Source organism: Ambystoma mexicanum, chromosome 14 (assembly GCF_040938575.1).
Source record: "Ambystoma mexicanum isolate Mex_15411 chromosome 14, UKY_AmexF1_1, whole genome shotgun sequence".
Lineage (NCBI taxonomy): Eukaryota > Metazoa > Chordata > Amphibia > Caudata > Ambystomatidae > Ambystoma > Ambystoma mexicanum.
Genome location: NC_090940.1, coordinates 439134939 through 439160987, shown reverse-complemented (window position 1 = coordinate 439160987; position 26049 = coordinate 439134939). Strand labels below are relative to the sequence as shown.

The 26049-nt window shown below is 46.7% G+C and overlaps 1 protein-coding gene across 1 annotated transcript in view; it reads right to left on the bottom strand.

Moving 5' to 3' along the window:
• Positions 1-26049, bottom strand: part of ALDH6A1 (aldehyde dehydrogenase 6 family member A1) — a 164376-nt gene that overhangs the window by 2038 nt on the left and 136289 nt on the right. The window contains exon 11 of the mRNA XM_069637641.1: positions 3982-4080. Coding sequence (XP_069493742.1) covers positions 3982-4080 — 99 coding nt within the window. The remainder of the gene's footprint in view (positions 1-3981; positions 4081-26049) is intronic.

The window sequence follows — 26049 nt, the reverse complement described above, 5'->3', positions numbered from 1 at the left end:
AACCAAAAGAATAAGGTTTGGGATGCATTTACGACCTTTGCAAATAAAAGTAACCATTTAAAAGGTTTTAAAATTCTGCAGCCAAGGTTTAGCCTGATTCAGCCTCTAAATCCCTGTGCACGAAGGACTGGTGCAAAGGCGTTTTGAGTCCTGAGCAGTTCACCCCGATCGTGACTGTGGGAACACTTTTTAGTTATCTTTGAAGGAGTCGGCTTTCCTCCCTCTTTTTCCCCAACGGCATCTGTATTTTACTACTGCAGCACACAGCACCTTCAGTGCAGTGCTGCTGGGAGCTCCTTGAGCTTTCCTCTCTGGATTTAATTTATTTTCTTGTGCCAACAATGTTACCAGGATAGGGGGATACTTTGTATCCTACCTATGCTTTTCTTTTGTGAGAACAGACCACCCCACCTTCTGTGGAGGGTTGAGGAACCCATAGTATACCTTTTCTCACTTCTCCTGTAATATAGTTACAGTGGCAAGTTTGAGTGGCTGTGGAGATTTTTACATGCAGGCTGCTATCGCAGCTGCCGTAGGGGGGACACATGGGTCACCATTAACCTAAAATGGTGACCGTCTTCTTTTTTCGCCAACTCACGATGGCTTACCCTTTCTTCAGCCTTCCTCTACTTAAAGGAGTGAGCAGAACTTCCCACTCAGGTGTCTTCGACGGGCTCCCATTGGGAAGCCCGCACAGAGGTGCCAGTGTGTCTGGGAGGACACCAAAACACCCCATGTCTTTGTCTCCAGTGTGTCTGCTTGGATCCAGTTCTAAATGGGACAGCCACCACCCAAAGTTTGAATGTTGCATTCATGCCGATTGTCTGGGTTCCTGCATAAAAAAAGGAGCGCGTCTTGATACTGAAGCCAGAGTCGACCACTGAAAGATCCATTCTGAAGAATAAAGTAGAGGACATCTGCAGCTACCTCCAGCGACCGCCAAAGCCGACTGATTGACCGCTGCTGCTTGAGTCATATCTTCTTATAGGACAGGGAAGATCCAGACCGGACAACTTCCTCCCTTGGACTAATGGGCCTAACCAGTCTCGACACCAGCTACAGTTTGAGCCATCCCATGAAGTGCTGCGACATTCCAGGCCAGAAAAACACGAATACCATGGGACCTCTGGCACTGCTGCAGTGTCTCGTTCAGCACGGTTCTGGTTGCAAACCTGTGGTAATCTGTCTGGGCCTACAGAGACTCCATTCTGATCGTGGAAGTCCTCAGAAGAGTCGAGTACCAAGAGAAGGAAGACAGTCTGCCGGGTGACAATAGTCACTGTTGCAAACCCTGTGTCGAGCCTCCACAACCAACTGCCACGAAGATCATCTGCAGGGCATCCCTGTGACAGAGTTGGACTGTCTGCTCCCGCCAAAAGTTCTTCCTCCAGGAACCAAGGTCAGAGGCCCGAACTGGAGCTGCCGTCATCTTCCCGTGGGGACCTGCCAGTGACATTGCTTTTCTTCAACATACAAGGTACTGTGACTTCTGGGTACTAACCTGGGCCTTTGTTGTGTTGCTGTTTGCTCCTTCTGAGCTTGTAGTCACATTGGGGAGAATTAACCAACCATGTTCTCCCAGGCCTTAGGACATCCATCCTTTAGGCTAAAAACCTTCATGTGGCCTACTCAGTCCCACTGAACCGTTTTAAAATAAAAATATTTTACTTTCTACGAAAAGCATAATCTGTGCATTTGACAACTCTTGACAGAGTACGCCTTCCTTTGTTCTGTCGCCCAAAGGTTAGTGGTCCACTAGTGGCGCATCTGACTTTTGATCATCTCATCACCCAGATAGATTAATTACTCTATCAGTATTGCTAGTTTAGTAAATGTTGGTTAATGTATGATTTTCTGAGCTGAAACTACTCCTTTACATACCGGATCATCTACAGGTCTAATGTTTGAAATGAGTTTTGCTACAGCAAATATCCAGTGTACATATCTGTGTGAACTGTTTTTACTAACCTGAATCCAACATTGCCTAGTATATATGATAAGTAAATTGTATACAACTATATTTCTGCACTTGCACGCTCTCAATGTCACCTGGCCTAGTAAGATTGTTGTCCGTCTTCCCTCCGTTTCCCCCTCCTTTGCCTCGTCGCGCCTTAAACACTTATTCATAACGTGCCTGTACACGCCATATAGCAAGTGTTTCCTTGCCTAGAAGTGTGCTCAAAGGTCTTTGTACTCAACTACAGCCCGTCTCCCTCTTAGACTAAGCCTGGCTGCTCATCCATTGCTACCAAAACCCTAGGCCAAATCTAAGAAATGGGGCACTGTACTTATGAGTCTTCGATATTCCTAGCACAGGTGGACTTTAGTAAAACTCCCTTACAAGGATCGAGCACATTATGGTGTGTGGGGTCTAGAGAAGGCTAGATTACAAAAAAAAAAGTACATAATGGGAATTTGTATTGACATTTATGACACATTTACATTCTAAACACAGACAGTGATTTTCTAAGAACTTTTCCGATCAAGTATTGAGGTTGATCAATTAACCAAAAGATTATATTTGCAGTTTAGCTACCCCCGTCCCCCCAACATCTGCGTGGTGGGATGAACTGCTGCCTCTGGTTGCTTAAAGACATTATGATGGAGAAGAAAACAGTAGAGTATTGGAGAAAGTATGAGGAGGCCAACCGACATTGGGATAGGAGTTATGCCTGCAGCATCATCCGAAAAGGTGGCTTCTGTGGCAAAGATTAGTTTGCAGAACCATATCCCCTCCCACTCATCCCAATTGGTTTTCCCCTCTATTTTTGGTCCTATTTTCTTGTTTATCTTTCCCATCACCTCCTCCCCCAACTTCCCCTTCCTTTCCACAGAATAAAGTCTGGCGACACCCTGTCAGGGTCACAATATGCCACCTTTTGGACAAGGCCAAGCACTGCAACAACACTATGGTGGTGATTGGGGGGGGGGGGGGGGAAACTCATCTGGTTGACCTCCTTCCTCTCTGATCGTCCCACCCAGGTCCAATTAGTGTCCTTTCTACCGACCACCTCTCTCTCCACTTGTGGTGTTCCCCAGGGTTCCAACTCCTCACCCTGGCTCTTTAACCTTTACTTGGCATCTCTGGCCCACTTCATCTCCACTTTCTCTCCTAACTTTGTGTTCTGCGGATGACCCTGGTCTCCTTCAGGCTCCCCTCAGTCTACTCTCCTCTCTCGCTCATTCCTGACTATATGCGATTCAGGAAAGGTGTGCCTCCAACGATCTCTGCCTTAATGCCAGTAAGACTGAAATAATGCTCAGTGGGACACCGGCTCCCGCTTTCACTCTGGCCGCCCTCCTTAGGCCCTCTTCCTGGGAGGCAAAAATCCTTGGTGTCTTCTTCGACTCCATCCTCTCCTCATATCTCAGACATCACTACCAGCTTCACCTCCTCAGAGGTATTCTTCCTTTTGCCACTTTCCCCCAGAAGCTGACCGTCTCCAGAGCCTCTAGGCTGGAAAACTGCAATAACTTCTTTCTAAATCTGCCTGCCTCTACACTTCACCCTTTGCAACTAATCCAAAACAGTTCTGCAAGTCTAGTCTTTGGCGACAAGCACAGGGATGGTATCTCTCCACTGGCTGCAAGGATCAAGTTGAAGACCCTCTGCATTTTCCACAAGGCTTTCTGGGGGGAGGAGTCCCTCTCGCCTCACTCCCCTCTTCCTTGAGCCGGCCACCCCGGCAGCACTTACACGATCTGAATGACACAAGGCCTAGTAAGATAGTTTGCTTTGTCCTCCCTTCCTGGTCTTGTCGCGCCTAGAAATACTTGTTTACATGCACATTATAAATGACCCATCATATCACCTTGCCTCCACTTCTGCATAGTGATGGCTGGAATAACCACTCACCAAGTACTACGTTTGCAGCCTGAGCTCTGCCTATGTACAGTCCTACTAGAAGCATACATATAACTGGTTTCCAGGGACCTAACTTCCATCACATCTTTAAGAAGCAAGCATGTTGTAATATGTACCTGTTTGCCATAGAAGTTTGTGTCTCCCCTGAAAGAGGATCGCGATCCAGTGAAAGAAAACATTGGCAGTGGGACAGGAATTGGAACATTCACACCAACCTGTAAGAGTAAAAACACATCATGAGCAGGATTCCAGGAAATGCCTGAACAGCAGGTCCGAGGGACATGCATATGGGACAACAGTACACGAAAGTGAGAAGCGTATGTTGCAAGCACAAACACGGAGCGCATGAAGTGTAGTAATGCAGCTTCTCAGCAGACCAGAGCTTGCAAAGCCAGTGTAACTAATGTATATACGCAGAGATTGGTGGTGTTAAAACCTAAGTGTTGAGCAGCAAAGAGACCACTTACGAATATGCAACACAAAAAAAATAAAAAAAAACAAACAGTGTACGATGGCACATGATTATACAGATACACAATCGTTAGGAACACTTTTTCGTAGCTCTTTTTGCAGCTTTCCCTCCATTGACTTCTAGAAAGTCCCAAACATTTTGCTAATTCTTCAACCATGCTGTCTTTTGGAGGGAACTAAAGTATTTTTGCTTTACCTTCCTTGCTCCGCTCATCTCTTTTGGGGGACCTTGGTCAGATCACAAGGTTACCAGTGTATGGGGGACGTTATTTTACTGTAGCACACATCACTTTGCAGTCAAGTGTTGCAGGGGTACTTGTATCCCTTTTGTAACATTTGTATGACTTTTACGAGATGTCGAAGCAGATATTTTTCTTGCGTTTATCATTTTTAGAATGTGCACTTTTGCATTTTACTGCATAATGCCATTTCACGTACCATATACTCAAAAACAGCTGTATTTTTTGCCCTGTCCTTTGACCATCCTGTCTTTTGGCCTTCTGCCTGCCTTTTCAGGTCAAGTCCCAGTCCACACATCAGCTGGGGGGGCATGCCTGTAGCTGGGCAGTTGGGGCAGTAGACTTGTCAATGACTGCACAGGCCTTGACAGTTTCAATGGTGCAGATCCTTGTTATTGGCGGTCTGGGGACAATCCCAGCTGCAATTTGGAGGCAAGACCACTACAAAGAGTTGCAGCCTGCAGAAGTACAGAGTACAATCCTTGAAGACATCCTGCTCTGCCTTCAGCCAAGTCTGGGTGAAGCCCTATCTCAGCATCCATGTCCAGTAGACCCTGGTCTGTGCTTTGACACTTGTGCTGGTAGGACCAACCAGTCTGGACCCCTGCAGGAGACTCATGCCATCATAAGACTTAACAAACGTCCTGGAACCATCCAATTGGCTGACCAGCTTTATGCGGGTCGTCTTGGGTGGATCAAACCCCATTCCGAATTTTGGCTTGGAATTCTGCAGGTCCTCAGCTAGTGGGCCAAGACCCATTCTTCTGTAGCTGCTGCTTTCCAACACGTAGGGGGGGCCTTCCTACAGCAGTGTCCTCCTCCTCCTCCCTATGAGTATTGCTTGCACATTCTGATCAGTGTGTTCTGCGCTGCTGCCCATTTCAGTTGTGTCCTGTGGGTCTTTTATTGTCATGGGACTTGTGGGGGCCACTGTCCACTGGTAACTGGATCACCCAGCTTTAAGGTATCCGGAACATTCTCTTTGGAGCGCAGAGCCGCCTCCAAGCCAAACTAGAAAATTGGACCCTCGACTGATGCGAGTGGGCCCAGTGAATCAAAGAAGCCTAGAGGAGGTCTCTCAGTGAATCGGAGTAAGGGGTGGCTAAATAGCTGGCTTCACCCCTCTGCCATAGGGATTGTGCATATGTAAAGGACACTAACTCTCCCTTGCCTGGTCATGATCAGTGGAGTTTGGGGGCTTGAGAATAGTGCCCCTAATCTACTGAACTAGACCGTTTTCATCTTCACAGCAACATTTACCTACTCCTTGGCTCAGACAATACTTGTGCTTCACTGGACTTTCAGCTCCCTGCAACAGGTACTCAGCTGGTACATTTGACTGAGGAACTAGGGCCTACCTACTTTACCAGGAAAGAACCTTTGAAGTGTTTGGGGTCTTGTTTTAAAGGCAGAGTTTTTTTCCCCCATTGCTTTTCTACTGTGTTTTACTCGCTTTACAGCCAAGTCTGTTTTATTGCTAAACTATTTGTACTGGTTTCTGTAGGGGGAATCTCTGAGAGGCTATATATAGATATTGTTGATGAGCTCACTAATCAAACATTACCTACCCAGTAATAATCTTTCTGGGGCCTTGTATCTGCTTAGAATCACATTCTTTGCATACAACGCCATCCTATCCCGTTCCTACGTGTATATAATTTTTGCTTTAGCGATAATTACTTATCTGTGATGTTACTAGTTATGCAACCCCCCCCAGCATACTTGTTCAGCGATTTGGCGTACAGTGCTCACATAAAATAAATCCAAAATACAAATGCATGTTTAGAATGCATTTTTGTACATGGTCCAATTTGATTAATTTGAGTTGTGTGTGTGGCTCACTGGTCCATTACACCACCCCCCCATATCTTCAGAAGTCTTGCTTTACTGCTCTGCTACACTACCCTGAGAAGAGTTTTGCTAGACCCAAGTGTTAATGACCCTGTTCTTAACTTTAGCCTATGTCACATCTAGATAGAAATATGAATGTTAGCATGCACCACACTTCGATGGAATGCTTAACTTTAGCCCTCGTCACACTTAAATAGGATTGTGAATGTTACCAATTACCACACTCAGAGGGAATCATGATCACTAGCCTGCCTCGCATCTAGATGGGATATTGAAGATTAGCAAGTGCCACACTCAGATGGAATAGTGAATGATAACAAGCATCAAACCTAGAGACATAACTGCAAGGAAAGCAATGCCAATTAACCGATCCACTAACAATTTCACTCCTCTGCATACACCTCTCAAACTCTAACCAAACACAACCACAAGCCTCCAACAGCACAATCCGCACAAACTTCACTACAAAAAAAAATAAAAAAATAACACAGACTCGCACAACAGCACATGACGACTATCGACCGTAAACACCCCAAGCCCAGCCAACGGACCCACCAGGCTGAGGCTGACAGCACATCACTGCTCTCTTGCACTTTTCCAGCTTATTCCCACTAACCTACCCCCCACCCCTTCCCTTCCCTTTTTCAGAGCCGCCAGAGCGCCAGTACAAATATCCTTTAACATTAACTAACTGGGTTGGCCTCTCACCCCCCCCCCCCCCCAAACCCTCCAGGTCTGGTTTTGAAAATTCATCTCAACAAGGGCGCGCAGGGCTTTCACTCATGCGTGAGACACTAATATCAGCCACACCCATATGTTAAACACATAAGACACGTCAGGAAACTGCAGAGTCTGACTGGGGCCCACACGTTCAATCAAACCACAGGGCCTTGCAGCTGCTCTCCGCTGTAACACACGCAGAGGGTGGGGGCGGGGAGAAAATCATTGAGACGAACTTTGATGATGCTTTATAACCTTTTAAATAAAAGGATTTAATTCAGTCACGAAATAAGTGGTCCTCTACTCGGGTTGCAAAATGTTTGGATGGCTTCTTAGGTTGGAATAAGCAGGTAAGAAGTCACTCCCTTTTGGGCATAATAGTATAAATGACAGGGTACCCTTGGCCGGTAGTCTAGAGGGATGATTGTCCTTTCACAATCTGACTTGGGGTTGTAACTTCACCAATGGCGAGGTCTTCTTCCTTACTCCAGATGAGAAGGGTCTAAGGGCCACTCCTAGTTACTTTCCAAATCGGGGTGACCACTGCTAGGAGTGCTATGGTAACTAAGTACAAGCTGCCCAGTTTCTGTAGGCTAGCAATGGTGTCAGAGTGAGGGACTTGTGCCTTCGAATCTGGGGTTTGCTTGCCAATTCCTAGCTCCTCTTCTGGCTAATTAGGTTTGGAATCCGTGCCAGTGTCCTGACCTCAGCTTGCTCTTTCCTTTCACTACCATCTCCTTCCTTCCCTTTAACTCCTGGTATCACCTAGATGCTTTGTGGGGTGCCAGCACCTCCTACGCTCCATGACTGGTCTGCGAGACATAGGGTACCTCGGCAGAAGCTTCCCTTTCCGTCTCCAACTGTCAGAGTTGCGGTCTTCCACAACGTTCTTATTTAACCTCTATGCAGGCCTTAATCTTAGGGGTGCAGGGGGATCTTTGCGCACTATCCACATCCTGCACAACCTCCGGCAGAACCACCCAACCTAATGGAAGAACAGCGATCACCCAAAAGATAAGACCAGACTCTCCAATGGTAGCTTTAGCAGTGAAGTCTGGATAAAAACGGGAGGTACTACTATTCCCAATACAAACTGCAAAAGAATACACCATATTGGTATTCGGGGGAACTATCACAAAATATTATGATAGGAAAAGCAAGTACTGCAGTTAAACGGAACATAACAGTGCATAGTGTAGGTAAGAGAATAGTAAATGGCCAATTAAGGCCCAACTCATTCCTTACACTAAAATGTAAGTCCCGTACCTGGTGTGAGACACTACACATAGACTATAAGGAGCAGCTTAAAGACTGCTCTCCCCTATACAATCTGCACACAGTAATTGCCATAATGTTCAGGATCCAGGGAGGCCACACAGAACTTTTGTTATAGCTTTCTTAAAAGTAGGATACATATACTACAATTCTAGCACTTCGAGGTAGAGCAAAGTGGAACACTGTTAGGTATGATTTTTAAAGTAATGATAAATCTTCCTGACCTGTGTCAACCCCAGGACTTTTTGCTTTACTGGTGGATTTTTCCTTACAACTCAGTGAGTGGGAACCTTTTTCCACAGAGTATTTTACTCTTTTTATGGGTGTCATTTTTTTAGATTCTCCATAGTGCCTTCTTAATTCTATCCTCTTTGACCACTTTTGGCACATGCTGCCTATTGTTGCTGGGTTGCCCTTTGGGCTCCCCTTTTTAACTTTCTCTGGCTAACCTTGTAAGAACTATAGTTCCCAATGGTAGAAAGGATCTTTGGATCCCTTTTAGCATATATTAGGTGAAACCAGCATACCCCACATTATGTGGAGTGCTGGGGAGATACAATGTTCACACTAAAACTAACAATTATGTTACAGGGACAAGTTTACCTTCAATGGCTGGTGGCAGCGATACCTTTTACTAATTTGGTGCACCTTTACCGTGGGCTGTGTGCACAGCTGCAGCAAAAGCCACCCAAGGGTGCTCATTTTACCAAAATGAGCCCCACTCTTGCCATTTTAGTGTTCCTTGTCTTTCCTTCTTCCTTCCCCGACATCCAGGGTGGGCAATTCCTTTGTGTGATCTTTTTTGATCTTCAGCAGGAGTCCCCTGACTCCCCGCCCAGGCTCCAGACTGTCTGAAGGCAGGAAGTGAGGGAAGAGTCCAAAACTCTAGCCCTGTGTCTTCCTCCTTGCCCGAGTGGGGACAAATCCTTGTGGGGGGCTGGCTGTCCTGATTGGACAACCAGGCTGCCCCTTGTTGTAAAATGCAGAAGTTGTGCTGCAGTTCCTGTTAAATACTCTGAACCTGGAAGCTGAAGACAAGTCGACCACCGGAACCAGAACCAAAACCAAAGAGGATGAAGCAAAAGCAGTGGAGAGCCTGCTGTGTAACCGGAGCCTGCTGTAGCCCTTCCTTCCAATCAACCTGGGGACTCTGAACAAGACAACCCAGAGCCTGGCGAGACTCAATAGACTTAAAGACCTGCATTTTGAGCCATCCCACGCCGTGCTGCAACCTTGCGGGCCTGCATACCCCAATACCATGAGACCTTGAGCCATTGCGCGGTACACGGTCTTCCGAATTTCGCTGAAACTTTATGGGCATCATGCTGGATCTCCAGAGACACGAGTCAAGTCTGAAAAGTCCCCTCACCAGAGTGCTGGACCTTTGTAACAACGAGAACCCGACCAGCAATATTTTGTCTTCTGTGCTCCTGAAAAAAGGCACAACATTCACAGAGCCACCCAGCTGCAAGGAAAACCTTCCAATGTTCTGTTTTCAGTCACCACGACAAGGACAGCGACTGGATTTTTAGCTTCAGATCCTGAAGTTCTGCTGCACAATCTTCTGTGCTGAGGTACTGTGCTGGCTTGGGTATTTACTTACCAGAAGTCTCTTGAAATTCCTGGGTAGTTTTGGGGCGTTTTCTGTGATTGGGAGTCCTCTCATCCAGTGCACCCAGACCCCTGCTGGAATCCTCCTAGGGTGTCTTCTGTGAAGCCCCTGGACCCTCAACTAACTCTAAAAATACTCACCTGTTTGAACAGTCTTCCTTAGGAACTCTGACCCTTGCTACTTAAGAACCTATCCTGACACCGTCTGTTGGACACTGGACCCCCCCCCCCCCACTTCTGCCACCGAAAACATTCATGCTCCAGGAATAAGGGAAATACCTTTACAGGATTGTGCCTTTTGCCTAGAAAAGAGAATAGATGTTTAAAAGTTACTTACTTATAAAAGAGTTGGTTTGTAACTAACTCAGAGTGAACAGTTACAAAAGTTATTACTTACCTTAGATATGCTGTGCCATTCTGAAAAGTATATGTAGCATCTTTCTTTCCTTGGAAACTGTTTCGCCATTCTAACAAAAAGTAGATGTAATGGTATATTACTCACCTGTGATTTGCTTGTGCTTCTTCCCAAAAGTAATGCTGTTGGTTTCCCTTCACTATTCCTGTTAGGATATATGAATGGGTGCTCCCCAACTGGGCCTTGCTTCCCCCTTGACTTGCTGTTCGCCTGTCCAGAATAAGTCTGCATTAGGCTTTACCTACCTAGAAGGACCTGTACTCATTTATAAAGCGTACTGGGTTTTGCTTTCCCTGTTCTGTATTAGACAGTCACAAAAACAGTCTTAGGTTTATACCTACCCCAAGTTTCTATTAGGTCCTTGAAAAAGTATACGGGTTTTACTTACCCTTGAGTTAAGTGTGTCCCATCCTAAAATAAGTTACAATAGTTACTAATTATCTCATTCTGTTGCACTGATCTCAAAAGCACCTGTATTTGAATAGAACATACTTAAGTTATACTAGGTGAGTAAAACCTATCACAAAAGTATTTATAGGTTTTTACTGTACCTACAATAAGTGTTACACTATTTACAAAACGTATATTGTCCAGTTGACTGATGTGATTTGCAACAGTCTGCACAACTGGTAGGGTCTACCGCCCTTGCATTACTGAGTGGAATTGTGAAAGTAACCATTGGTTTTACTCCCCAAGAATAGGTGCAGCCTATACTGAAAAGGTTCAACTTAGAACTACTGGTAGGTGTTTTGTATAATACTTCAGGTTGTCTGTGTTTCTAGTGATACATTTGTGCGTTATAGATTCTGTATACCCATCTACAGCCCTCTCTCCCTCCTAAGATAAGCCTGGCTGCTCTGTCTATGCTACCATGAACTCAGGTGGTACAGCCTTCCACTAAGAGTGGAGTCTTGTACTGTCTCAGTTGAATGGTTTTGATGACATCTGGTAGATCTTCAGAAAAACTGCTCTAACAAACGATATCGAACAAAGCAAGGAGGGTTACCAAAGCACAGGATATATTTTGTTTATTCTAAGCCCAGGAGGGCATGCCACACACCAGTAGCACCACAGTGAAACACTGCATTGGACCATAGTTTAAATACACATTTAAAATTACTAAGTAAATCGGGAGCATGCATATATATATAATAAATAAATTAAAAAAAACAAAAAAAAATCGAGGGGTTGGTAAAAAACACGTCAGGGGAACCTAGAAAAAAAATAAATGCCACATTCCAGTTGTTGGGTACTTTACAGTGTCACTTTAAGGTCTACAGTTGACAGTTGTCCATAGGAAACAGAACTATGTAGGCTGACCTGTGGCTATGATTAGAAGCCTTACGAGTCCTAGTTCCGACTGCAGGTACCCAGAACAAAGTCGACCCCAGGGGACACAAGCGGAGAACCAGAAGAAGAGATCCAGTGGAGGGTAGAAGGCCCAGCAGTCCCCGGAGCAGAGAAACAGAGCTGCACCCCAATGGTTAACCAATGGGGAATGCAGTTGAAGGCAGCTGCAGAACCAGACAGAGTGGACCCCACAAGAGGGGGGGGGGGGGGGTCGGGGGGGAAGAGTATTTTGAAAAACCCAACCCATGGCCCAGAGGTAAGTACTCCCAGTGTTTGTTTCCAGAAGGTCGGTTAGCAGTGTGTTATGCAAGAATTGATGTAGTCACCCTGTGAGAGACGACACAAACCATGTCCTCCTGGTATTAGGTAACCCACCTTTTGGTATAGGCCTGTGCTATACAAGTAGGTAGTGTGACTGAACAACCAGCCTTATCTCAAGAGGGGTAAATGTGAGCTGTAGAGCTGTAGCAATAAAAGCCACAAATACAAGTAGCCAGGTAATACTTCCACTCAAGGTTTGTGGTTTAATTATTTATGTAACAGCAGTTTTTAAATAAGCATTCTTTAAAAAGGGCAATGTATGCAACAATCAAATCTACTTTAACATACTTTTCCAGAATAAACACAAAGCTAGTAGATACTCTTTGGAGATGCTTCTTCCTACACCCCGAGGAGACTTCACTAACTAGGACAGCAATGGCATTTATATATCACTAGCACACTTTGTAGATTCTGATGTTTGTAGAAAGCAAAGGTTAAGGAAAAAGGTGAAACAGGTTCTCCGAGCATGTGAGCACTTAAATCTTCCAATGGAGTCTAGATAAAAAACCTTTCCCAGCAATGAGAGTTGAAACAAAGTATCACCTATGAGGGAGAGTAAGAATCAAAGCGAAATGGACTAGAACAGTCTGCAGGTAGACAAGACAGCCAACGTCAATTGGAGCACAGTCTATGGAGCTGAGGCACTTCTTAGATAGTAAACTCTTGCACAAAGTTAGAGAGTTTGTTGAAGAAAAATCACTGTAGGGTCACAAGCTGTTACACTTGTGGAGGGTAGAGCTGAGATCAACTCTAGCAAAGTAGCTACTGCAAGTCTCAACTGAGAAGAACAAAGCTCAAGACACTGAGGTAAGTACCCCAAGTCAGAACAGTACCTTTGGTTAGAGGAAGAGTGGTACAGCTGGCTTCTGTCTGGTTGAATCGATGCAGATGCTGGGTTCCTGGGGCTCAGTCGTGGGGACAAGAGAGGATGTCTGGTGACTCCTGCGGAAGCAATTCGGAGGCAGCTACGGGCTCTTTTCAGATCACCAGCACTTTGCTGTTTCAGCGCTCAGTAAACAGCACCACTGCAGATCTTGGATACCGGTTGGGCTTCTCACTGTTGTCCGTCTGTTTCTTCATATACCCAGTTTCTCCCTCAGTTTCCCACTTGCACACTTGCGAACACCGGAACACCGGAACACGTATACGGAGCAGTGCGAGTCCTTCCATGTATGTTACTACTCTCCATCCTAGCAATCGGTTCAGGTCGTATTGCAATCACCTACATACTCACCGATCTCGGTCTCTCTCGCAGTTCAGAATCCACATACGTAATTTCCAAACTACACGTACCAGCAGTCCCAGTACATGTATTGCGACAGTCTTCTTCGTTGGGTTATCACAACGCTCAATTACCGGTAGGTTACACTGCATCTATACCTGCCCTATCCTTTCCTTACTTCTTTATTCTAACTCCGGGCTTTTCTTATTCCCATCTCATTCCATCCCCTGGCAGAGGGCCATCTTTGGAAGCGGTCGCCCCGTTAGTACTCAGTCAGGATCCATTGACTGCTGATGAGCATATTGCATGGCAATTCCCCATATAGTTTCCTCTAAGATAGTTGTGGTGCCAGAACATCCACTTAAAGTAGGCATTCTCCTTCCAGTAAAGATAAGCCGAGCAGAAGGGAATCCACCTGGTACTCCGGTCTACAAATCTGGGACAACGGGCTGCTGATCTGACCTCTCAAACCTTCGCTCCCATGCCACACGTTTCCCCCCCCCCCCCACAAGGGTTTCCCTGGCGGACTCTCTCTGCTCCAAACCCTACCATTGGAGCACTGAGGGGTGGCCAGGTATATTCTCCTAGCAGCTGGCCATCATACGGGATATATCAGGTTAATGGATGTCGGTTGTCCGAACTGTGTATGATATATTGCATACTTGATAAGGCATCTGGTTATTGAATGATTACATTCACTCCTTGAGTCCTGCACTCTGGTGAGGGGACTCAAGCTCTGGTTGTCCTGCTTCTGGAGTGGCCTGGGGAGACTCCCGGAGCTTCTGGACAGACTGCAGATGTTGCACGCGACTTTGGATTCCTCGACCCCTGGAACTCGGTTCAAGCAGCAGCAAAGTAGTACAGCCAGTCAGGGAAGATGGTCCAGTGGAGTTCGTCTCAGGGTTAGTTGGTCCCACTAACCCAAGGGAAGAAGTCATCCCTTCCAGAGCTTCTCTTGTCGATTAGAAAAAGGAGTTTCAACACAGCAGCAGGGCTTCACCAGGCGATTCAAAGGTCCAGGAGGATGCAGCAAGCTTCATTCACAGTTTCTTTGTTGGGTTGTTCTTCCCAGTGGTCAACCGTCTTCAGTCCCAATAGCCCCACTTTTTAAGCAGATTTCTCGGATTAATTACTCAAACAGCAGGGTGGCTGCCCTTAAAGGCCAGCCAATCAGGACTGGGTGCATTCAGGCACTCCTAGAGACAAAGGACGGGAGTTTCGGGAACCTCCCTCACTTCCTGTCCTTCCAGACACTGGCGCCAGAGGCGGGTTTCAGTACTGAAGCCCGCCAAAGGCAAAACTAACAAAGGGGCTCAAACCTGGCTTGGCGCGCAAAGTAAAACCCAAGAAACACCTCACAAACTGAAAATGGCAAAAAAAGACGACCAGGGCCATTTTGACAAAATGGTCACCCATGGGTGCTGTACTGCAGCCGAGGATTCAGTCTGCAGTAGAAAAGCACAATAGTAGGAAAATGAAACCACTGCCACCAGCCATTTAAAGTAGTGAGGGTAACAAAATATGTTACATAAGTAGGTAGGATAAGGGGCTTCTAAGTAACCCCCTTCACGCCACATAAGATGGTGTGTGCTGTACCTACAAAGCGAAAAGGTAAGTAAAGCCAATTTCACTTTACTATTCTTGGGAACAATGTACGCTTCATTGCTATGTGCTTACTCACCTGAAAAAGGGTTGCTGAATTTTCTATTGCATTGATTAGTTTAAACAGTACTTACACACCTGAATATAACTTTGCCTTGTGTATATAAAGTAAATGTCTATGTTACTAGAACTACAAGTGTGTGAGTTTCTTTGGGCCTATGTATTGCCAGAGTTCATTGTACTGACCTACAGCTCACTTTCTCCTCATAAGCCAAGCCTGGCTGCGCTGCCATTCTACCAATCCTTTGGGGGGTACAGACTTACACTAAGAGTTGTGGCCTGTATACCAAGGGATAGTTGAATAGACTCACTTGTAGGTAGACTAAGAAAACTCCCCAAACAACCAGAAGGCGTCACAAACTCGTACAACACCTACAGCCCAAAAAAAAGAACTGTTCATTAAACGAGTTGGACACCACCCAGAAGCAGAATCAGCGATCATTAGTGACAAAGATAGCTCCCGATGGATGGCAGAATCTGCACACGGCACACCCCTGCATATTAGCAAGCTTGGCTGGCACAGCAGCAAACAGGAACAGTTTCCTCTACATGAACCTTCGCTCACAAAGGCTGGTTCCGACATCCCACCAATCCCATTAGGGGATTTCAAGAATCATTCTGGCAGCCAGTCAATCGGGTAATTCTCAAATTGCCAAACACCCTGGCCCACCCCCACAGAAGTGTAGAGGCCTGTCTAGGACCAGGAACTGGTATAAAACAGGATCCATCTTGAGCTCATAAAAGGACCCTCTCACCCCTTGGCAGAAGGCATAGTCCTCAACCTTGTGTCCCCAGAGCAGGGTAAATACCAAATTTTGTTTTTGGTGGGCGAGAGCTCTTTAAGTGCATGGCCATGTATGGGGCTCGGCGTGTGAGTAAAGTGATTACAGGGCAGGTGTCAACCGTCAAAAGCATGCGGGTTGAGAGGTATGCAGAAGGGCCATTTTAGGCCAGGCTGCGATTTTCCCTGAACAAAGAAAGCACCAAAAACAAAATGGACAAGAAGGGAGGTGCCTCAAGAGTGTGTTGGTTTTAGCCACTTCGAGCTCCTCTTTGGACATCCAGTGAGGTGGCACCTTGCCTTAGTACATGCAGATTTGGAAGCCACCCCTCCAGGTCCTGCCAAGCAAGTGGGGGCACTATGTGTTATGCCTCAGAAGGAGGATGGCACAGATGATGGGTCTGGCAACAGCACATCTTAGGACAAGCCTTTGAACAAGTACTGGGATGACCTTAAGGTCTGACAAGTGGACTGGACTCCTGGTCAGGAGATCCTTGTGATGGAGCATACCAAGACCAGAGCTTTGTGGACTGGACCCTTCAGAATAATCTCCAAGATGAGCGTGGTCAACTATCTGGTTGACATGGGTGTTCCTGGGGTTGCCCCTCAAGTCTTCCATGTCAACATCGAGCCTTTCCACAGGAGAGAAAAAGTATCATGCTTCTTGCTAGCTTCAGAGCAAGGAGAGTGAGCCCCTTCCATATTTGCTGCATAGCAACCCTCAGGATGGCTCAGTGGACAGAGTGCAACTCTCCAGATCTGACACCAGAGCAGCAGAGGGCCTGCAGGGCTTTGCTCCGGCAGTATACCCCTCTTTTCTCACTGACACCAGGCCTCATCCCATGGTGTAGGACTGATATGGACACTGGTGACAGTGTACCCACTAAAAATAGATGCTACAGGATGTCAGACACTGTTAAGAACCACATCCAGGCAGAGGTTGCCAAAATATTGGACTTGGGTGTTATTGAACCCTGGTCCAGCCCATGGTCCAGCCCATGGTCCAGCCCATGGTCCAGCCCATGGTCCAGCCCATGGTCCAGCCCATGGTCCAGCCCATGGTCCAGCCCATGGTCCAGCCCATGGTCCAGCCCATGGTCCAGCCCATGGTCCAGCCCATGTCCTTAAGGCAAGTTCCCAGGCAGGTACCAGGGATGGTACCAAGGATTGGAAGTTCTATGTGGACTACAGAGGAGTCAATGCAGTCACCAATAAATTATAAGTTACTCACCTAGTGAGTAACATACTCTTATTCCATAGTCCTTTCCTCCATACTGCATGGGCGTCCCATCCAAGGGATGGGAGACAACCTTTTTCACCAGAAAAATCCTTCTTCCCCTTTAAATTTGGAGGTGGTGCGGCCCTGGGAGCATGCGCTGGCCTGACTCCGCCCTCCAGCACCACACCTCAGTCCCCATTGACGCATCGACAATAGATTTAACATTGCCTAAGGACACCAGTATTACTAGGGGGCAGGGGGTGGAGGATAGTAGGACGTATGGAGGAAAGGGGACTATGGACTAAGTACGTTAGTCACTACGGTGAGTAACTTATAATTACTCTTACGTCCCGTCCGCTTTCCTCCATACTGCATGGGCGATTACAACTGAATGTAGCCCCAGGGTGGAGAGGAGACCCTCCTTAAGCAAATGGGTTCCTGAGAACCGCCTGTCCGAAAGCCGCATCAGATCTAGAGCCGGCATCCAAACAGTAATGCTTGCAGAAAGCCGAGGTAGTGGCCAAAGTGGCTGCCCTGCTTATGACTTGCCAAGGGACATGGCGCTGGAATGCGATGGCCGTTGCCTTGGCCCCAACTGCGTGGGCGTGCAAGTTGGCCGGCAGCGGCTTGTGCTGCCCCTTGTATGCTTCTTTGATGGCAGAGTCCATCCAGCATGCTATGGAGGCCTTGGTGGCCTGATCTTGCACAAACAGGACATCTGACTTGCGAAAGCCCTTGGTCCGGTCAAGGTAGAATTTCAGGGCACTCCTGACATCCAGGCAATGCAGAACTCTGTGCCTCATCCTTAGGATCGGCAAAGAACATAGGAAGAACTATTTCCTCGTTCAAATGGAACGAGGACGGCACCTTGGGCATAAATGCTGGTCACATCCGCAGACTACTTTGTCCCTTTGAAAGGTAGTATATGGTTCTGAGGCGCCCAGCGCCTGGATCTTGCCGAGTCTTCGCGCCGAGGAGAGGCCTACCAGTAAGGCCGTCTTGATTGTGACCAGCCTGTCAGCGGACGCCATTGGCTCAAACTGTTTGTGCGCCAGGGTGCCCCAAGACTATGTTCAGGTCCCACACGGGATGTGGCCTCTTGATGGGATGGTAGAGCCTTGCGAGCCCCACCAAATGTTTGACAATCGGATTGGAGGAGAAGACCTCCTCCTCAGTGTTCCTGTAAGCCCTGATGGCTGAGAGGTAAGTGCGGCAGGTGTCCACCTGCATGCCCGAGTGGGCGAGGTGCGCTGAGCACGTCGTCCAGAGTACATGCCAGGGGGTCGATTTCCTTGGAGTATGCCCAGTGGCAGAACCTGGTGCATTTACTTTTATACTATGCCCTGGTAGCCTTGCTCCTGGCGCCCTGTATGATCTCCAAATTAGCCTGGGAGAGGTTGAGGTGCCCCAGCGTAACTGGCTCAGGAACCACGCTGTGAGGGCTAGTTTGTGGCGCAGGGTGGATGACCCTGCCCCCCTGCTGCGCCAAAAGATGTGCTGGGCCTGTTGGAAGGTGAATAGGTGGCATATCCGATAGGCTGAGCAGCTCCGGGAACCATGGCCTGGCCGGCTACCATGGAGCTATTAGAATGATGTTGAGCTGGCGAGACTCCTTGATCTTGCCAATCACTGTGAATCAGCAGATTGGACGGAAAGGCGTACGCGGTCATGCCGTTCCACTGAATCTGAAATAAGTCGCCCAGGGAGCCGGGGTCCTGTCCCTGCCAGGAGGCGAACTGAGGGTACTTCTTGTTGACTAGGCGACACTGTCCAACAGGAACTAGATACACCGGAACAATTGTTTGTTAACGATACTTCAATTACAAATGCTAAAGATAAACTAGCTGAAATTAACAAAACCTTTCAGGACTTCAAAGATACCACTTTGGCCAAAAAAAACAAAGAAATTGGCCAAAGACATTTCAGAATTCAAAGCTGAGGTGATCTACCCATATCTTGACCCAAACTTTACATCCATTACTGCAAGCCAAAGGAACCAAACGGGTGCTGCACAACAAAGACGCCGAGTAACTTTCTCAGGCAGTAGTAGCTCATCAGGGTCAGATAGCGATTTTTACTACCGCCACTTCTATAATCCCTTTCAAGCCCCCCCCCCCCCCACCCCCAACCTTTTTTAGGGGTAGGTCCTTCGCGAGGACCCGGTCCAGGTTGGTTCCCTCCCCAATTTCAACCATGGGGACAAACCCAGAGACTGCCCCGATACCGCAGGAGGAGCAACCGACCCACAGTCAGTAACTTTACCTGTATTCAATTTATCTCAAATTCTGCTTACAGTGATGGAATTACAAGTCCTCTCCAAAGGACTCTCATTCATCCCTACTCATCCCACTGATTGGTTCAGTGTGCATTCTGAGATTAGAAGATTCTTTAGATCAGTAATACTTAAGATCTTCTTCTCAGATAAACTTGATGAAAGTGAAACGGGTTTGCACCCTCCATCAACATTCACTCCGGAAGATAATACTATGCCGGCTGAACTCCTTACATTTGAGAAATGCATTCTAAGAGACCTTAAAAATCTACAAAAACAACATAGGTCTACCCGTTACAATCTGTCATAATTAGACAGACAAGCTTTAAAATCTCTCAGTAACAATCCTCATATTGTTATCAAGCCTGCGGACAAGGGCGGTGGCATAGTAATACTGAATCAGTCTCAATATCACACTATGGTCCTAGACCTCCTTAATGTACCAGGCAGTTACCGTCTTCGTAAAGATCCAATAAAAGATATCCAGAAGACCATCTCAGAAATTACAAACTATGCCTTACAACACTCTTGGATTACCCCAAAAGAAGCGCAATTTCTTAACAAACCTGATTGTTCCGCTCCTAAATTTTTGCAATTCCTAAAATTCACAAAGATTTGGTAAAACCACCTGGAAGACCTATATTGGCAGGTTGTGGCACCATTTTGGAACCAGTCTCAATTTATTGATAAGTATCTACAGCCCATTAGTCAACAAACGGAGACATACCTTAGAGACAGTACTGCAGTGATCTCTCTATTTGAAGGTAAAGCCTTCGACCCGTCTACCAGCCTACTGGTCACACTTGGCATTACAGCGCTCTACACCAATATCCCACATGACAAGGCCATGGACTGTATAAGAAACAATCTGACTCATTCCACACTGAGATTTAAAGCCCCCTTTGAATTTATTACGGAACTACTCTCCCTGGCACTCACTAAGAACTATTTTAAGTACCAAAACCAGTTCTATGAGCAAACCCAAGGAACGGCAATGGGTGCAGCCTTTGCCCCTAGTCTTGCTATTAACTTTATGGCTGATTTTGAGTCTAAATTCATTTTTTCTGATCTCAATCCATCCCGCCAACACATTGAGAGTTGGAGGCGCTATATCGATGACATTTTCATCTGGCATAGTTCCTCTCAAGAACTTGACTAATTTTTACTTTGGTTGAATTCCTGCCACCGTACGATCAAATTCACTCATGTCATGATTAATATCCAAATTCCTTTTCTTGACTTACTTAAGGCTAATCAATTAGTCTGCTCTCTTTTCACTAAGCCCACAGACCGTAATACTTTATTGCACTATGACAGTTACCACTCACGTACTTTAAAAGAAAACTTAGCTTACTCCCAATTTTTGCACATAAGACGAAACTGCACATCTATAGCAGACTATGACCAACATGCTATCAATCTGACCACTAAATTCCGACAGCGAGGTTATCCCAAGAAATTGGTTACTAACTCATAAACGAGCTAGATTTACCCCCTGGGATACTCTATTATTGCCTAAAGATACTGAGCCACATGACAAATGAGTATGTGCTCTCACGTACAGTCCCCATACTTTTCTCATCAAAAAAGCCATCAAGAAGCATTGGTCGGTGGCTCAATTATCTTTACCAGCAGAACCACTACTGATCTTCGCAATGAAGAGACAAAAGAACCTAAAGGACCAATTGGTCCATGCATCTTCCTCACAAAAAGTTGCGAGATCTTCTACTACAAGTTGGGATCTCCGCCTATTGACGGGACATTTTCCCTGTGGGTCATGTTCTATCTGCAAATTTGCAGTTAGGACCAAAACATTTTCTGTGCATGGCAAACCATGGGAGCTACGACATTACTTTAACTGTAAAACCGCGTGGGCTATTTACTGTATTGAGTGCCCCTGTGGGCTCAAGTATATAGGAAAAACTACACGACCAGTCCATACTAGAATCACGGAACATCGTTCCAGGATTCACTGCAAGTCAATCAACTCACTGTTAGTGAGCCACTTTATGGAACATAGCCATACTACGGAGGACTTACGATGGTGAGTGATTGACATTGTTAAAAATTCCCCCAATCCCCCTCATGCTTTATCTAATAAGGAGGCTCGATGGATTTTTCAATTGGACACGATCGCCAACGGTTTAAATGAGGCATCTCCATTTTGGCGCTAAAGTGCTTCGTTTTATCAATTTTTATTATGTCCCCACGTTTCCAGTTTTATTATTCAAACATTCTGTTTAATTTCTGTTCACCTCTTGCATTATTTCTCATCCATGACTTGAGTTTGTATAAACATAGTAACATATGCCTGAGCATACATTTTTCCTGCCAGAGCACCGTTAGTCTGAGTCCGCTCTCTATGCACATGAATCTCTGAATGTGGTCTACGCCCCCCCGGAAGAACGTTACGTTTCTATACCGGCGCCGCACGCACACTGTCGGCAACTTGCTGAAACTTGTAGGAGGCTCCAGAAGTAAGCTCTGTGCAGCATAGGCTATCCTGCACGTTTTCGGAGGAGGCGCCAAGAAGTAAGTTTCGTGCTGCACATGTTGCCATGCACGTCATGCTTCATTCTTTCGTTTGATTACTTTAAGCATTCCGCGTCTTTCGTTACAGTCACGGCGCACTTCATATTTCCTGACTCATGGCTTGACGGAAGCCGATATATGCTCCGACTCTTCGCTCCCCCGGCGCTGAACTTGTGCAACGCGCTTTCTCTAATAAGCACGGTGGGTCCATGTATTTTTTGCCCGATTTTCGTTCGGTCCATAACTTGTGCCAGTTCTGTACATATATGCTTGCAATATTTGTGTTTTTGCAGTTCTGCCTCATATTGAGATGCGATTATATTCACGCTGTCACGTCACCGCAATGTACTGACTGCGAGACACATCTTTTCCTTTGGCGAGCATTCGAAGCGCCATCTGAGGTATGACTCCGTACGATTATATCTATGTGCCTACTTTCCTTCTGGTTCCTCTTTTTGTATCTTCACTTGTTTCTTAAATGGCACATATACTTTATTCTTTCACGAGGGTTCTTCTAGCTCCCTGTACCACTAGGGCTACTTCATATTTTTATGTCTATTTATGGGTCATTGCCTGCCAGGTGTTGGGTTATTGAGGCCTTATGCTTTTCACCATACATTGGTATCCTACTTGGTCTATCTCCCATGTCTAGCAAAACTTCTGAGTTTAATATGTCCCCTGTAATTACTATTTTAGGTGGACATCTTATTACATTGCTTTCATAAGGGCTGAATTTGAAGATCCTAATACCTGAGGAAGGTGGTTTGCATCCGCTACTACACCACCGAAACGCCACGTAGTCCCATGTGACATTTGCAGGCGCTGTGTGCTCCTGCCTTGTAGGCGTAGTACACCCCTTTCAGCTTGTGACATAATTCACGTCAGCTTGTGTAATTATTACTTATTCAACTGTTCAACTAAAAAGCAATTGTATATTTTGTTTATGTTGCTGTTCTTTTTAGCTAAAATTAGGCTCAATACACAACATTTTGTGTGATATTGTTTATGTTGCTGTTTTCTTTAGCCGAAATTAGGCCCTATACACAGCATCTATTGTTTGTTGTATGATTTGTGTCACTGATGCCGTCTCTTTTAACAAGGAGACTCGCCACGAATGTATGGATTAATTTTATCCCTTAGACAGTAAGGGTCAGCTAGGGATAGTTCAACTCTCATTGGCTATCTCTGAATTTTTTGTTTACATTAAATAATTTTCACACTTTTGCTATACTTAGTTACACTCTATGAATAATTATCGTTATTGGTCATCATTGACCCTTTTTTTTGTTAGTGTCCATATGTTGTTTGCATATGTACAATCCGTTGTGGGGTTGTACTCCTACTCCTGTTAATTTTATTCATGTATGACTTTGTTTCCATTAACCTAATCAACCAAATATTTGTTTTTTTCTGTAAATTTTATCCTTCATGTGTGTTTGTTGCTCTATTTTCCATTTATTAAATTGGTTTATTCTTGTTCCAAATAATAAAACAGAAATTGTATTTTCAAATTAGTGTACCTATTCCCTTCTTATAGGTTTACTTTGATTGGTGAGATACCAGAAAATCAAACACTGACAATTTGACGTATTGTGCTGTTTAGGCTATCAGTTGAATAAATACTGATAGCTAATGTAAATGATACCTTTACTTGAGTTTGTTCAGGATCACCCTTGTGTTTCAAGGTACTTCTTGTGCCAGGTGGCAAAGAGATCCACCTGCGGGAGGCCTCATCTGCTGAAGATCTCCTGAATAATGAGGTTGTTTAGCTGCCACTCGTAATGGTCTGCTCCCAACCTGCAGAGCCTGTCCGCCTCCAAGTTGGAATCCCCCGGAAGGTGGAGTGCCGTGAGGTAGATGTCTTTTTCCAGGGCCCATTCCCACATGCCGATTGCCAGTCTGCACAGTGGAGGGGGATCTGGTGCCTCCCTGCTTGTTGACATAGTACATGCTGGTCGAGTTGTCTGGATGAGGACAACCTTGCCCCCGAAAAGTGGAAGGAATGCTCCGAGCGTTAGCCAGATGGCGTTCAGCTCCGACCAGTTGATGTGGTACTCCTGCTCCTGTCGAGTCCAAGTGCTGTGGACTGAGATCGTCCAGGGTGGCTCCCCAGCCCTTGAGCGAGGAGTCTGTGGTGATAGTGACCTGCGGGGTGGGAGGCCGGACGGGCTTGCCGGTCCGTAAGTTGTAGTCCCTGGACCACCATGGAGATGGAGGAACGTTGATCATCTCGGATTGAGAGCCCCACTCCTGGTTCCATGATGCCGCAAAGTGCAGCTGAATCCTCCTCATCCTTAATCTCATGTGTGGGACAGCTAGGACGACTGCTGCCAAGAGACCCAGGAGATGCTGGTACCACCAGGCCAAGGTCACTTCTCGGCTGAGGAAGCGAGTGGTGGCCCTCTTGATGGCTGGGATCTTGTCCTCAGACGGAAACACTTTCTCAGATCACATGTCCCAGATGAGGCCCAAGAATGTCAGATTCTGCGTGGGCTGCAGCTGCGACTTCTTGAGATTGAGCGAAAATCCCAGATCGTGCAGTGTGTTCTTAAGAGCATGGGAAGAGTGGTGATCCACTTCCAGAGATGTAGCCCCGACGAGCCAGTCGTCGAGGTATGGGTAGATGGAGGCCATGAGCTCTGAGGAGGGCAGCCACAGAATTCATGAGTCTGGTAAAGACCCTGGTAGCAGAGTTGAGGCCAAAAGGAAGGACCTTGTATTGGAAATGGTAGCCCAGGATCCTGAACCGTAGGAACGAACGATAGGGCTGCTGAATCGGGACATGCAGGTACACGTCCTTCAGATCCAGGGAGCACATCCAGTCTCCCTTGCACAATGTCTCCGCTATAAGAGCTGGCGTAACCATCTTGAATTTTTGTACAGGTATGGAGAGGTTGTGGGTGGAAAGGTCCAGCACAATGTTACGCTCACCTGATCTCTGCAGGGGTGTTGGGGCATGGTTGGCCCTCCCTGGACTGGACTCTCTGGTTCAGGCTCTACCCTCATCTGCGGTAGTATGGACTGCTCTGGTTGCTGGTAATGCCCTTGGGAGAAGTTAAGAGGCAATGAGAATGCTGCGGTGGAATTGCAATCCCCCTCGAACCATTCGTTCCAGAATGGGATGAGCATGCGTTTTCCCATATGACCTCATCTGGTGTTTTGTAACAATGAGCTCTCCGTCTTGCTTTCTCTCAGCAGGGGCGCCGTTGAAGGACCGAGTTGCATCACTTGTCCGTGGTGGCCCGGGCCGGCTGCAACCAATCCACCTTGAAGGTGCGTTTTTGCAGCAATGATTATTGTCCGTGTCTTTGTCCGTAATGTTGTAATGTCCTTTCTTTCCCCTATAGGTATGGAGATGGCCCACAAGGTCGCAGTGATGGACGAGAGTTCAAACAGTGCCTGAGAGGATTTAGAAGACCCCACTAGAAGGTAAGTTGGGTTTCCCCGATGGTACGCAAGGTTTGCGAGTTGCGCAACGAAGCATTAAAAGTTTATGCAGTTGCTAACCTTGTGCTTTCTGTCTCCCTTGCAGGTTCGGCCAGACGGCGCTTGATGGCGAGCGGTTATCAGAGCACCTGTCGGCAGCCAGATAGATGGATCAGTGAAGATGCTGACCCGGAAGAGGTCTCCCGTGTTGCTGGGTGTTCGGGACAGGTAAGGATGCGAGGCGCTGCGGGTGGTGAATTTGCAGAGACAAGTAAAATGTGCATGGACGCTACAGAGTTGGAATCAGGTAAGCAGTGCTTCGAGCGATGGCCTGGCTGGTCTCCGCTAAGATGCGCGCAGTAGCTTCAGAGTTGGAATCAGGTAGGTGCATGTTGAAGATGGAGCTCCAGAGACTGAAGAGAAGAAAACAGGTAAGGAGCTGTAGACGGCGGTAAGCGTTACGCTGCTCCAGCAGACTAATGCGAAGCACCAGCATGCAGGTTCGGCTGGCTTATATAGCCTGGCCCCAGCCACTCCCTTTAAACCCCACCTTGTGGCCCCCACCTAACCACTCACCCAGACTTCTGCACGTGCTTCCAATGCCTTCGTAAGGCCACACCCGGCCTAGATGCACGTGCCTTAGGCACACTTTCACATGAGCTGGGTGCCAAAGACGCCAGGACTGGGTCCATAGGGACCCTGTAGGGCATAAAGGTAGTGGCCCTGGACCAGTGGCCATGACAACTCGGGTCCGCCTGGTCCTTTTTCTGAATTGCGAAAATCCTGGGAGGCTGGGACTTCCTCCACTGTCTGGCTC